This window comes from Rousettus aegyptiacus, unplaced genomic scaffold, assembly GCF_014176215.1.
Source record: "Rousettus aegyptiacus isolate mRouAeg1 unplaced genomic scaffold, mRouAeg1.p scaffold_m13_p_11, whole genome shotgun sequence".
NCBI classification, from domain to species: Eukaryota; Metazoa; Chordata; class Mammalia; order Chiroptera; family Pteropodidae; genus Rousettus; species Rousettus aegyptiacus.
Window position 1 is genome coordinate 95,611,352 of NW_023416286.1, and position 14,792 is coordinate 95,626,143.

Below are 14,792 nucleotides of genomic sequence, written 5' to 3' on the forward strand. Positions count from 1 at the left end.
CCGTACCCACAACTAGGTATCCACTCCGATTCGACATCACCTATTTCTACTCCTTTATTTTTGTGTATCTGTTTAAAACCACAAACCAAGCCCAGCAGTTTATTCCAGCCTTCTTTTCCCATATTTGTAACACCCCCAACATGGAGTAGCCTGCTTCTCCTTTTCTAAAGCACCTCGAGTATACATAAAGTAGTTTCGAACTCCTAAACTTTACCCATGTGAAAGATCAAATAACCAACTGGAGCTTGATATTTATACAGCGTTCTTATTAAATGGATAACTTTAATCAGAAGACAAGCAAGACACCTAAGGTCAAGTCCGGGCGGGCTGGGCAGACGCGCCGGGCTCGCGCTCCCGCGGACGCATGCGCGCAGCCTCGGGGCGGGGCCTGGAGGGGCCGGGGCGGGGCCTGGGCGCGCGCGAGGTTTGAAGCCGGAGGCGGGGCGGCTCCTGGGCGCGCGGCCGCCCGGTCCGGCCGGAGGAAGGCAGTCCCGGGATTTGCGAGCGGCAGGGTTCGAGAGCGGCCGCCGGGCGCGGGGTCCCTCGGTGGGATCGGAGGTCCGGAGACCCGGGCCGCGAGGCCTGAGGTCCAGCGTCGTCAGTCCATCCCCGCCCAGGCCCCCGGGGTCCGGTCTTCCGAGCAGTCATCCCGCGCGCTGACGCCAGGGCGGCGCTCGGGAGCGCGGTGCGCGTGGGGCGACGAGGCGATTCCGAGCAGTCAGGGTCTGCGGTCCCCCGGCCCTGCTCCCAGGTGAGCCCCAGTGGGGCGCCGGGAGCTCGTAAGCCTCCTCGTGGCGACAGAAGGGTTCCACTCGGGCTTCGGGGGCGTCAGTCCCTGTGACCAGCGGGAGGACGCGGCCCCGCCCTCCGGCCGCCGGGGAGGCGCGGCGCGCGCCCGCCCGCCCTGCGCATGCGCAGTGTCGCGCGCGGGCCTGGCCTGGCGCGGCGCGGCCGCTGCGGATCCCTGCGCGCCTCATGGCGGCTCCCGCGGCGCCGGGCGTCGCGGTGCTGAAAGGTGAGAGCGGTTCCGCCGCCCGGCCCGGGCTGGGGGGCGCGCGAGAGGGCAGCGGCACCCCGGAGGCCAGCCGGCCGCCTGCGGGCGCGGGGTCTGTCCCGAGCCCGGGACCGTGCGCGCCCCACGTGGGCCGGGCAGGCGCCGGGGCCCGGAGCGGTGGCCGCTTCGCTCCTCTCGCCTTCGCCTGACGGGTCACCGCACGGGCGTGGGGGGCGGTGGAACGGGGGCGAGGACCGCGGCTCCCTCGCGCGCCCCTGTCAGCGTTGCCATGGTGACAGGAGCCGCCCCGCGCCGGGGAATTGTGTCCCGGGACTGCCGAGTGCTTGAGGGATACTGTCCTAACCTCACCGGCCCCGGCGCCCTGGTCCACCGCGCCGCACAGGTGCGGGGCCCTCCGTCCTCGCGTAGCCGGGCGGGCGCGGGGGGCTTGAGCCCCGGCGCCTCGTCTGCGGCTCCCGATCCCTGGAGAGGTCACCGGGCCACCTTGCTGAGGGGAGGATCGGGGCACTGGAGAAATGTAGCGGTTGGCGAAGAGGGGTCATGGGTGCAGGGTCTGTGCGCAGGGGCCTGGAGCGCGCACGGACCCTACGGTCAGAAGAGCAAAGGCTTGACGAACTCTAGTCAGTTGTGGCTGTTTTCCTGATTTAATTTTATTAAATTAACCTGACTTTCCTTTTGCTTTGCGGATAGCTTTTTAGGGTGGCACACCTGGAAATTCTTTTAAAGCGTTAGTTTCTGAGAAAGATATCCACTAAAACGAACCGAGCACCCTGGGTGCCCCAGTCCCCCCTCTCCCCCATTCTGCCTGCTGCCTGTTTTTGTAGGGACTACAAGCCAAGACTGTTTTGTACTATTTAAATGGTTGGGAGAAAAGAAAACACCAGAAAAGTTAAGCCTGGTCTAGGAATTTGGGAAGAGCATCTCGTCTTAATGCAAACTGTGCCGTGTATGAGTAAAGTTGTTCTTTGCTTGAAATTCTAAGAACTGTCATAGCACTAATGCTGTTTTAATTAGGCTTGTACTAGAAGGAATTAAAAAATTTTTTAATAGAACAAGAGAAAAATCTGTCAAAATCCTTGAGTGAGGGATACTGGAATTTCAACGGTATTTCATGCTAACATCTTCCTTATTTTCAGATGTTGTGGCTTATGTCGAAGTGTGGTCAGCCAACGGAACAGAAAATTATTCGAAGACATTTACAAACCAACTTGTGGCTATGGGGGCAAAGGTAAGTTCATTTTGCAGTTGCTACATATGCTAGCCCTCTGGTACATGATGAGATATATTTGCATTTTCTTATTTTGGCAGTTATTTCTTAGAACACGAAGGAAAAAGTAGACAGTGGGTAAATGGGAGGAGAAAAAGAGAACCATGGGTACAAAGAATTTCGAACCGTAGTGTTTACAGAACAGTTGGTCTGTGCTTATGAGAGAGAAGAACTCCAGGGTGAAAAGGTGGACCGTGTCCATTGGCTACCTGGATGCACGATGCGGTTGAGCAAAGTGAGGAATGCATGGAGAGGAACAGGTGTTAAAGGCTGTGAACTGGGCACAGTGGGAATATCTGATCGACATTTGGGTATACAAATCTGGAACTCGAGGTAGTCAAGGCTAGAAACAAGGTTTTAGGGCTCCAGAGCCTACGGGTGGGGTGAGGCCCAGGTCCTGGCGAGGACCGAGGTGGTGAGAAGGTGACATGCTGGAGGTGGAGCCTATTGAGTATTTCAGGGGCTGCTAACGGGGCGGTGGAGCCAGCGACAGAAGTGGAGAGGAATGCCAGGAGAACCTGGGAGACAAGTCTGGAAGTCAGAGGAGGGCAGACCCCAGTGATGGACGTGTGAAGCGCTGCGGGCCTGTCCGGACAGTCGAGCCTGGCCGTGCTGTAGATTCGAGGCCTAGCGCGAAGGTCGTGGTTGAGTGCGCTGCGGTCCCTGGGAGCTGCCTAAAGGGGGTGGAATTGGTCCAGCAGTCCCTGGAGAGCTCAGTCCTTGGGGTACGCGGAACGGGAATTGGGAGAGTGGACTGCTGCCGGGGAGTTTGCCTGTGAACACAGCGTGTTTGGGGGGTGGGGGAAGGTGGCTGAGAGGTCGGCACGGGTGAGCAGATCCCCGAAGGCATTGCCAGGGATTAGGGGGAGGTGGGAGAGGTGCCCGGGGCTTGAAACCTCGGGGTGCCCACCTCAGGAAAGAGTGGGTGCTCCTGGACTTGGCGCGGGCCCCCTCACCCTCCTCCCTGCCCTGCTGGGGAGATGGAGGGTCAGCAGACTGGGCTGGGGGCTTTCAGTATCCACGGGCAGGGCTCGCTTTTGAGCCTCAGAAGGCACCTTTTCCCTGATAGGCAGGAAGGCAGAACCCCGGCGATCAGTTTTGGCTGAGAACAAAGCCACGGGACATGGGAGCTGACAAAATGGCATTTGTGGGTAGTATTAAGGTCTTAGGTGACTTGCATTTTTTTGTTTTTTACCCTTTATATTGAAAATTTTCAAATAGGAAGTTGAAAGAATAGTACTATAGTGAACACAGAGCCAATACTTGTCAGCCTCTTAACATACCTGCTTTGTCTCCATCTCGAAACTGTGCGTGTATTTTTTCCTGAACTCTCTGAAAGTCTCTGTCCAACGTCTCCGTGGACAGAGGCTGAGCCAGGGCGAGCGTCGGAGAGCTCGTCGTCTGAGATGCGTATATGTGACGAGCCCAGCGAGGAACCAGCTAAGCAAGGATGACACACGAATAGTTGCCAGAGCATCTCACGAGTTTCGTCACACCAGGTCCCGGTGGGTTTCAGACCTGGAGACCCCCCGGCGGAGCTGGCGGGGACGAGACGCGCAGTGAGCGGTGGCCGGTCACGGCTGGCTCGGGCGCTGTCGACCTGCGGGGGCCGATCAGCGGAGCCTCCTCTTCAGAGCGGAGCATCAGGAGCCGAGAGTCGGGGGGCGGAGTCCCGGGAGGACGGGGGCCACGCTCTCTGAGTGCATTGGAGTCCCGGTCGCCTTATCCTCTGTGAGGACGTCTGCGGTGTCCTGTCAGCCAGCCCCTCGGGTGTCTGTCTGTGTCACACACTTCGGGCAGCTAAGACGTTTTTGGGAGGTTTGCATTATCTGGGTCACACACATACAGACCACTGCAACAGTAGCGACAGTGAGAAACACCACTTTTAAATTCTTATGTCTCACACACACGCACGCACACACACACACACTAGAAATCATGTTTGCCACGCGAATTACTGTAACAGTCTCAGATACCATAATTTGCCCCTGAACATATTTAGGATGTGTCCTCTAAGAACGAGGACATTTTCTTGCCTAACAAAAAAGCCATTGTCTTATCTGAGAAAACGGGCAGTGATTTCCTCCCGGGTTTGTGCAGTGGGCGAGTCGGCGCGTGCTCGGGCCAGCGAGTGAAGCGTGCGCCCTGCACGTGCGGCCGCCCGTGCGTGGCTTCGTCAGCCTCCACTCCCAGCCGCCCGGTGCGTTCCTGGTGGTGTGTCACCGCGGACCGAGTGCCTTCTCCTGCTCGTTCCTTCATTTGTCTTGAGGAGCTTGTTCCAGTCTCAGTTCATGTTTCCATTGTGTTTTTCTTTTTCTCCTTGATTTGTAAGCATTCTCTGTACTTTCTCGGTGACCCCTTTGTCAGTTATTTGAATTGCAATACCTTGTCACTCTGGCTCCTTTTCACCTTCTTGACGGTGTCTTGATAACAGATACGGGGAAGGACATGGTGAGCTGAGCGCTGGCTGCTGTCAGGGAGTTAGTTCAGCTGTGAACAGGTGTCTGTGTGGGTGGTGGATTTGGGAGAGGACATGACGAAGTTTCTCCCTTTATGGTGAGCATTTTTGTGTGTCTTGTTTAAGAACGTGTTCCCACACCAAGGTTAAGACTTTCTCCTCTGTTATTTTCAGGAAGCTTTATCATTTTGCCTTCCCATTTGGATTTACAGTATGTCTGGAATTAATTTCAGATATGGTATGAAATAGTTTCGTTTTTTTCCGTGTGAGTATTCATGGTGCACAACACCGTTTACTGAAAAGACTGTCCTTTAACCAAGCTCCACACCACCTTTGTCGTCAGGCAGGTGACCGTAGGTGTCAGTATCCACCTGTGCTCTCAGGACAAGTCACCCTACCTTAATTTCTCTATAATGAATTTTCACAAGTCTCCTTTGTTCTTCAAGGTGTCCTGGCCATTCTTAGCCTTTTGCCTTTCCAAATGAATTTTAGAATGTCAGTTTACAACGCAAACCCTTTTTTGGAGATTTTGATTGGAATTGGATTGATCACAATAGATCAGTATGGAGAGAACTGACATTTTTACAAAATTGAATCTTCCAACCCGTGACATGATATATGCTTTTGTTGGTTTTGGTTTTTTAAATTTGTTTGAATAATGTTTTATAATTTTCTGTGGTCATTTTTGATGCTGCTATGAATGGTATTTTTAAAATTCCATTTTCTAACTACTGCTGGCATATAAAAATAGTTTTTTCTTATCCACTTTGTGATCACAGAACTTACCAACTCATTTATGAATTCTGTGGTATTTTTAGGATTTTAAAAACGTATGCAAGTGAATCACATGTGCACAGGACAGTTTTATTTTTTTCTACCTGAAACACATTTCATTTCTTTTTCTCGGTGGGCTTTACCGACGAGGGCCAGTGGAGTGGAGTGGAAAGACATTGGGCGGATGTCCAGGTCTGGGGTCTTCTCGAGGGAAAAGCCTTTTTATCATTTCTCCTGAGTACAATTTTGTACCAACTGTGAGATCCTAATTTACCGAGAATTTTCCTCATGAATAAACTTTTAAATTTGATCAAATGTTTTTTGCATGTGTATTGAGATAATCATGGTTTTTCTCTTGTACTTTGTTAGTGTGAATAATTATTGATTTTTTTTTAATGTTAACTAACTTTGTAGTCCTGGAATTAACTCAGCTGATGGGGATGTGTTTTCTTTTCTATGGGTTGATACAGTTTGCTAATATTTTGTTGTTTGTTTTGCATACTCCATGAGTGGCACTGGCTTATGTTTACTTTATGACACTGCAAATAGTAGTAATTTACATTTTGTTTTCTGCACTTTACAGGTTTCAAAAACTTTTAAGAAATAAGCAACTCAGATCACTTTGTGAAACTGTGCAAACAGTAATCATTCACATTTTGTTTTCTGTGCTTTATCTAAAGGTTTCAAAAACTTTTAACAAACAAGTGACTCACGTGGTGTTCAAAGACGGGTACCAGAGCACGTGGGACAAAGCGCAGAAGAAAGGTGTGAAGCTTGTTTCAGTGCTGTGGGTTGAAAAGTAAGTCCTTCTCTTATTTTTCCGTAAGTATGTAGTGTTGGTGAAGTATGCGATGTGTTTTGCACGGATCACGGAACCAGGTAACATTCGATTTGCCTTTTCTGTGCCTCTGTCCTGGCACGTCATTTAACACCCTCACGCCTTGGCGTCCGCAGCTGAAAGGTGGCTGACGTGTGATCCCCAGTCCTGCCTCCTGGGAGGAGAAGTGAGCACACAGGCCCCGAGGTACCTGTGCTTGGTGTGTTCAGGGAAGAGTAAAAGTGAGTGTGACCAGGCAGATCGCGTTAGTGGTGGGGGCTGCCAGTAACAATGGGGCGTAAACAGCAGGCAAGACCAACGCACTGGCAGCTTGGTTCCTCCTGGGCCTCTCCTGGGCTTGCAGATGGCTGGCTGTCTTATCTCTGTGTCTCAGCCTGGTCTCTTGGAGTGTGTCTGTCCTGATCTCCTTTTATAAGAACGCCAGATCTATTGATTAGGGCCAACCCATATGACCTCATTTAACCTTAATTTTCTCTTTAAAGGCCCCATCTCCAAATGCAGCCATGTTTTGGGGCTCTGGGGATTAGGGCTTCTTGTGAATTTGAGGGGACACACCTGAGCCCAGGGCAAGAGTGTTCAGGGGGAAGCGTACTTAGCAGGAGGTTGAAGTCAGGGGGATAATGGGGAGTCAGGTGATGTGGGGGGCGAGGCAGAAGGGAAGTGTGTGGGAGCAGGAGAGCGACGGGGAGGCCATTAATGGCCCAGGCTGGCTGCAGCGTGGTTGCCAGGGTTTGGGTTCGGGGTGTGTCCGTGACAGCCTGCCAGACTAGCCCTCCTGCGGGTTCGGATGTGAGTGCAGAAAGGGGGGTGTCGGGTGATATGCGGCTTTGGCCCCAGGACTGGAAAGGTGGATTTGCCATCCCCGAGATTGAGAAGGCCCCGGAAGGCCAGGCTCTGGGGGGGGGAGGAGGCCCCCTGGATGTGCCCGTGGGGTGTGTCAGGCGCCGGGTGGTCGGATGTGTGGTTGCGGAGCTCCTGGGCGAGGCTGGAAACAGAACACAGCCGCTCAGTTTACAGCTCTTTCTTAGAGCCTGGATTCTGGACATGCCCTCCTACAGGGCATAGGTGGAGAGGGAAGAAAGAGGGTCCAGGTCGGGCGCCCCAGTGTGAGAGGTGGAGGACCAGTGAGGGCGGAGTTTAGACGGCAGGCGAGGAGAGCTTCCAAGGGAAGGGCAGTTGTCACCTGTGGCAAAGGGGCTGCCTACAGGCCGGTCTGAGGTCAGCACTGGGTCGGTGGGGCGGGGTCTCTGGGGTCTCGACCTGCAGTTACAGTGCATTCCGGGTACTGGAGAGGTCAAGTAGCAGTTGGGGCTATCGAGCCCTGATGAGGGACAGAAGTCAAGGGCAGTACTTGGGGTGGGGGGCGGTGCAGTGGGGAGGGTCGTTTGAGGTGGAGAAGCGACAGCATCTCTATGCTGATGGATAGAGGGACGTTTTTGTGGTGCAGAGGCAAGGGGAGAGATGTGCACGTACGTTTCTCACGAGGGGCCTGGGGGCCGTGGGACTGGACTAGCAGACAACAGCTAGACGGATCACCCTCTGTAGCCCACAGCTTATATAGGTCAAGGATGGCCCGCTCCCTGGGGCCGGAGGGAGTGCAGAGGGCAGGGGACAGTTGCTGCTTGAGTAGACGGGGCATCAGGACTTGAGGCCATTCTTCTGTGATTCTGCTTTGTTACCGAGGACAAGTGAAAGATTATCGTCTGAGAATGAATGGGAAAAGGCGCGGGAGGTTTGGCGAGAACACGTGGAATAGCGGTCGGGGCACCTGCGGGAGTGGACGGACCTGGGGGCTGCCCTGGAAGTACGCCTGGGCGAGGCTCGCGGCTGGGTCGGGGGTGGCTGTGAGTCGAACATGAGGCCAGAGGGGCAGCCCGTTGGTCATCCAGCAGCCGCAGCAGGAAGGGGGCCGAGGCTGTTGTCGGGTTTGACGATGGTTGGGTTTCGCCAGGCATCCTCGCCACCCCCCCCCCGCCCCCCCCGGAGCTGGGATGGGGGGGAACGCGAGGTAGTCACAGTGAAGGACCTGAAAGGACCGTGGACCTGGAGGGGGGCGGGGTGACGGGGAGGCTGATGGATTCAGACGGCAGATCTTAGGGGGGTTGGGAGGGTTGGAGTTTTACGGGGGGCTGTGTTTAGAAAGAGGAGGCTGTTCAGAGAGTCCAATGCTGAAAGTGTAGGTTATGGAGGGCAGGCCAGGGAAATGGAGTCAAACCTGGTCCGACTCTTCACAGGCCCCTCCCCTTGCCGGGCGGGCTGGCCTTGAAGTAGTTCCCAGTTCAGCAGTACCGAACCGCAGTGCACGCTGGGAGTCTGCAAACCTGGAGGGACCGCGACACGGCTCCCCGGAGACTGACTTCCTTCTCGGCACTGCTCTGCGCATCTCGTAAGATTTGCTGTTGTGTTTTGTTTTCATTTATTTCAAAAGATTTTCTAGTTTCTTTTCATTTTCTTTGACTCATTGGTTATTTAGGAAGTTTTTGTTTAATTCTTCCGTGTTGTGAGTTTTCCAAACTTCATTCCATTTTTGATATCTGATTTTATTCTGTTGTGGTCAGAAAACTTTTTTATTATTACTTCAGTCCTTTTAAAGTGATCGAGGCTCGTTTCATGCCCTGACGTCGGGTCTGCCCAGGAGAACGTGGCGTGCGCTCTCGAGGAGCCTGTTCTGTGGCGGACGGCGGGAGGGGGGGCGTCCTGCACACGCGCCCCGTCAGCCCTGCAGCATTCGGCTTACACTGTCTTCACTTGGTCTGTTTAGTTGTTACGTCCATCATCAGGTGGGGCATCCAAATTCCCATACGTTACTGTCGAGCTGTTTAATCAGACGACGACAAATTTCCTTAGTGTTTCTCTGTCTGAAAATACTCTCATTTCATCATCATTTGTGAGTAATATTTTCAGTGGCTGTGCAGCTCCAGGCTGGCCGTCTTCTCAGTCTCCTGTCCCCTGGTCTCACGAGAAGCCGTCACCATTCAGGTCATTTCTCCATTGTCAGTGTCCTCTGTCTCTGGCTTCTTTCAAGTTTTTCTCCTTATTTCTGATTTTCAGAAGTGTAAGTGCTATTGCATTTATTCTGTGCGGACTTCACCGAGCTTTTCGAATGTATAAACTATTAGTTATTGGCCATTATTTCTTTAAATTGTTTTTCCTGCCCATGTCCTCAGTCTCTCTCATGCTCTAATTAGCTGCATAACAGGAATTGGCAGAGTTTTTCTGCAAAGGGACACATAGTGACTATTTTAGGCTTTGTGGGCCATATAGCCTTTCTTTATTTAACTAAACTCTTGTGTGCAGGGAGCCCTAGAGAATAAGCAAATGCATGGGTGCGGCTCTGTTGCAGTAAAACTTTATTACAAAATCTGGTCGCGGGCCAGTCCCTCCTGTGTGATACAGCTTTTGAAATTTTCCCACTTGTTTCTGGTTTTTATTATTTTCCAGTCTCTCTTTTTTCCTCATCACATTGGTCTTTTCAAGTTCATTGACTCCAACTCTGTTCTGTCATTAAGTTCATTTAGGCAGTTTTCATTTATAACATGTCCAACTGTATGCATGTGTGTATTGTTTTTCAGCTGAAATTTCCTGTCTTTGCTTTGGTATCTTTATTTACAAGTGTATTTTCCATTTCCTCGTGCAGTATAGTTACAGTAGTTCCTTTAATCACCGTGTCTGATAATTTCAGCAGATTAGGGCTGGCATCTGTTGGTTGTTTTTTTCTTGAGACTGTGTCCCGTTTTTCTGGCTCTTCACATGACAAATAACTTAGGGCTCGATTTCGGACATCGTAAATGTTTATATAGACTGGATTTTTTTTATATTGCCCTACAGATTATTGATGGTTTGTGTCAACAGGCGGTGAGCCAGGTTAGCTTTGAGATGCTGTGTCACGTGACCCTGCGCTGAGTCCGCTGGCCATAGGGACTGAGGCTTCTGCACTAAACCTGAGGCGGCTCCTCCCGGTCCTTTTTCTCTCTGGCATCTTCGCCTTGTTCTCTGGGGCCCTGGGGGCCTGGGCCGCTCCCCTTAGTCTCCTTGGCCTTTCTTCCCTTGAGCTGCCCGTCCAGCTCCTCCCAGGGAGATGTCACTGGTTTGCCTCAGAGTGCAGACGCAGGAAATGAGGGAAAGCCCCAGGTATTTTGTTTACTTTTAAAATTCGCCTTTTCATTTTCTATCTTCCAAAGGTAGTGGGGGTTTTTGTTTGTTTTTCCGATTATCGGAGCTTTTGGCTTACAGCTTTACAGTGTACTTTTCTGGTGGAGGTCTGGTTAGGACTGACCACAGCTGGAACCTAGTGTGTCTTGAAGCATCTGGTGCCGGCCTGATGCTTTTTCCCCTTGTAAATTATTTGGTTTTTCTGCTCATGGACACAAATATTTTTTTTCCATTTAAAAGTCTAATAGCTTTATTTTAATGTCTCAAATTCAGTTGGTCATTTCAGTTCTAGCTTGGCCTTTTAAGAGATTCAGGTCTATACTTCTGTAAAATTTTCTTGGATTTTAGTTTAAACGTTAGTCTGTTCATTTTGGTGACTAGTCATACGTGTGTGGGGCGCTTCTGCTTGGCTTTCCTTTCGGCAGTTTTGACTAACCCTTTTGACATCTTCATCTTATTTTTGTTTTTTCCCCATTTTTCTTCGGTATTCTTTACTAAATTTTCATTCGAATCTGCATCCTTTGACATGTTATAACGTAGCCTTGATCTCTGACATGATTTTGTCTTTCCCGAGTCAATCAGCTTTTGTTTTCGAGTCTTCCTGTTTTTTGTTGTTGTGCTTCTTATGTTTTTATGTTTATGGTTCAAAAGTGCCTCACCCAGATGGATGGATACCTGGGGCTTTCCCTATTTCCTGGGTCAGCACCCCGAGGCAAACCAGTGACATCTCCCTGGGAGGAGCGGGATGGGCAGCTCACAGCCCAAGGGAATGGATGGATCCAGGGGTGGGCCACGATGTTTCCCAGAGGTTTCTTAGATGGTGTTCGCTTCAGGTGTGAGGGTTGTGTTGCATTCGTCTTCAGCTTTGTGCCTGTTTTTGTTTTTTTTTTTTTGGTGGGAAGAGGGGGTGTTCCTCAGCTGAAATGGTTTGAGGTCATTGTCTTCATTCTAGATAGTTTTTCTGGACATATTCTGCTTTGTTCTGGTCCCACTCAGTGTCTAGGGAGGGGTCCTGGTTGCAGGGCATCCCCTGCGGTCAGTTTCTCTCCCCTGCATAGTCCTCGTGTGGTGACCTTGCCAGGGGCGGGCGGGGTGGGGCGGTGTCGGCCTTTGTTTCTGTAGGCTCCTTGAGGGGCTTCCTCTTAGCTCCTTCTTTTCCGGCACGGCCGTTTGTTCTGGGGTTGCCGCTCTCCGTTCTGCTTGACCCCCCTTCAGAATCGGTGCTTTTCGGAGCCCACCACTTCCGGGCCTGCGCACACTCCCGCCCCTTCCTCAGAGCCAGTGCTGTGAACCACACCTGCCTTTTGGCCTCCAGCGCTGGACTTCCTCTTTGAGAGTTGGCTCACCTTCATCCGAGCCCTCCGACCGTGTCCCCCACTCTCTGTGGAGTCTATGGCTTCTTTTCCCGCTTTCTGCCTGCGCGGACTCGCAGCCGTGTTGGGATCTGGATTGTTCTCCCTCGAGGCCGTCTGAGGTTGGTGCCGGTGTGTGTCTGCGATTGGCGAAGCGGAGGCCATGTATGCCCTCAAGGGGTTTCCTCTTCCCAAGAGCGAGTGAGGGAAGATCAGAGATCAGAGGCACGCAGCCACGCTCCTTCCCTCTCCCTCCTCTCCCGTGCAGTCCCTGAAGGCGGCCGTGGTGCCACCGCGGCTGGATCCGCCCTGGGGCTTCGCCGCCCCGTCCCTGCTCGGTGCAGACAGCTGCCGGCTTCCCGCGTCCCCCCAGTAGCCGCCGCTGTCCGCCCTCTGCTCCGTTTCTCCACTGTCAGCCGGCGCGTCGCTTAGTCAGGTTCGTCGTCCTACAGGGAGAAGGTGGTTCACCGCTCAGTGGTCTCGAGCCGGGAGCGGCGAGCTGCGGCCCGCAGACCGAATCCGACTCGTCCCCCCGTGGTTTTTTTCGTGGCCCATGAGCTGACAGTGGTTTTTACAGTGGTTAAAAGGCTGGGAAGAAATCAGAAGAGTATTTCACGCTGCACGGAGGTGATGTGAATCCAGATCTCCATGTCCATAAGTAGCTTCACTGGGACAGCCGCGCACTTCGAGTGTGCGTTGTCACTGCTTGTGCGCTGCAGCTGCAGAAGTGAGTAATAGGACCGACCACGTGTCCCGCAGACGGAGAGCTCACCCTCCGGCCGGTGGCAGGACGCGTAGCTGCCCCGGCTCAGAGCTGCCTGATTCCCCTGCCGCATCCTCGCCTCGGCTGCATGGCTCCCGCCCGTGTCCCCGCCTGTGCCGCCCCGGGGTCATGGCCTCTGCACGGCCTCGGCCCGGCTGTTTCCCTGCGTGCGCCGCCCAGCGCCTCCCGGGCCTTCCCGTTTCACACACCTGGCTCCCTCACGTGGGTCCCCTTCCCTGGCCCCGATCCGGAGAGGAGCCGCTTTGTTACTGTCTCAGCTCCTTGTTTCCTTTTCGTGCTGTGAAAACTTAGTTTCTTCGCCCAATCTGCCTGCCTGTCTGCGGAACCATGGGTTCTGGTCTCTCCGTGACTGGGTGAACTCTAAGTGCGGCCACCGTGTTCGTCCTGTTTTATGGTTGTGTTTCCACTCAGTATCTGAACACGTTCCTGGATCGTAGTCGGTGCTCGGTAAATGGCCATGCTGGCTACGGATGTGCAGAGGAGGCTGTACTGAGCGTTGGCTTAGAGACACCAGATCTCTCGGAGGAAGTGACTCGACCTACGTGGAAAAGGCTGCGCAGGCCGTGGCGGGGGAAGGGCACAGAACAACTACCTTCTGCTGGAAGCTTGACGTTAGCGGAGCCGCTCGGACAGAAGCACGAGGTGGCGGGTGCTCCCGTACCCGGCGGGGCCGGTCGCTCACCCTGCCGAGCCCGGCCCCCTCGTTCCCGTTCCTCCCTGTCCCCTTTCCGCCCCCAGTTAGCCCTTCTTTCTACGGGGCTCGTGGAAACTCCAAAATATGTGTAAATTTACCCAAAGGCAATTTCGTAAGGTCCCTTTAAAGTGAACTTAATTGCATGTTTAATACAAATGCTTTTTTTATTAGTGTTTGTTGTAATGCAGTCAGATTTTAATTATAGCAATTACTGAGTTTTAGATTTTCTTTGCTATCTTGAAAACATACACTTTCTTTTGAAGTAAATAGATTTGTACTTAAACATGTTTCTATTTGTTAACTGAAAAAATCCTCCTAATCTACCTTGTTTTCCCTTCCCTCAGCTGGGGGAAGTGTGCCATGGAGAATCGGATGCTTTCTCTAAACATACAAGAAGTGTATACATATGCATTCACATTTATACATATACCAATATAAATAGGTTTTGTTTTTTATTGAATGTGTACTATTTTTTTAGTCAACAGACTATTGGAAAACATCTTCCATGTTTGCACATAGACATAGATCTCATTGTTTTAAGCATATAAGTGACCTTTAGTAATAGATAACCTATAATTTGTGTAACTGACCTAATGAGCGCGGCATTTTTCTTTTTCTTTTTTTTCTCATGAGATGTAGTCCGAGATCGAGATCGAGCCTTCGTGTACATTATTTCCTTGCATATGTAAGGCTTTGTGTCGGGTTAAATTCCAGGGGTAGACCTCGGTGCTCGGAGGGCTTGCGTGTTCCAGTGTACGGTAGATGCCCTCAGATGATCTGGGAGGAGCATGCTGATTTTATTCTCCCGCGGCGGTGTAAAGAACACCGGTTCCCCCTAGTCCTGCGTCGTACCGTGAATTACCAGTCTTTTTACCTTTTCTACTTTGTAGGTAAAAAAAAGTTGATTTCGTTTCCTTGATTTTTAGTGGGCTTGAACTTTCTTAAACAGAACTTAGAGGTAACAGCCAAACTGATCTTTATTTTGTGTGATGTGTTCCTGTTCCTTTGTTAACTGCCCATCCAGGCCATTGCTTAGATTTTCCGCTGAAGACGAACAGTACATACGAAAGGTCACTAGGTGTCACTAGAATACCATTTCGTTGGGTTACTTCAGTTTTTAAAGAGCAGACAACTGTGTAACAGCAACTGCCTTTTCCTTTGGACGCTGGACATTTTTATTCTGCAGGAGGAAGAAGTAAAGGTGAAGGGAGCAAAGGTCGGCTTGACTGTCACCCGTGAGTCTGTCGTGGTCGTAAGGGCACATTTTTTAGACGACCGTAAACGGACAGATAAAGCACAGGTCGCAGGTCCCCGTGTTCGCCCGTGGGAGCGCGTCGCCGCCGGGGCTTCCCGCGAGCTGGCCTGCCTCCCGCAAGCCCCGCAGCCACCCCGCAGCAGCCCGCGGGCCGCCCCGTAGCAGACGGCCCGCTCCGTGGAGACGTGTCCCGGTCCTCCTCC

General features: G+C 52.3%; 1 protein-coding gene across 12 annotated transcripts in view; it reads left to right on the top strand.

Moving 5' to 3' along the window:
- The first annotated feature begins 479 nt into the window (after positions 1–479).
- The window catches only part of MCPH1 (microcephalin 1), a 156,862-nt gene continuing 142,549 nt past the window's right edge, over positions 480–14,792 (top strand). For 11 of the 12 annotated variants that reach the window (XM_036228996.1, XM_036228985.1, XM_036228986.1 and 8 more), the window contains exons 1-3: positions 915–1,015; positions 2,152–2,243; positions 6,195–6,313. In XM_036228996.1, coding sequence (XP_036084889.1) covers positions 976–1,015; positions 2,152–2,243; positions 6,195–6,313 — 251 coding nt within the window. In that variant the 5' untranslated portion in view covers positions 915–975. Of the gene's footprint in view, positions 752–914; positions 1,016–2,151; positions 2,244–6,194; positions 6,314–14,792 lie in introns of those variants that run through there. The other variant, XM_036228987.1, reaches the window with a different exon arrangement.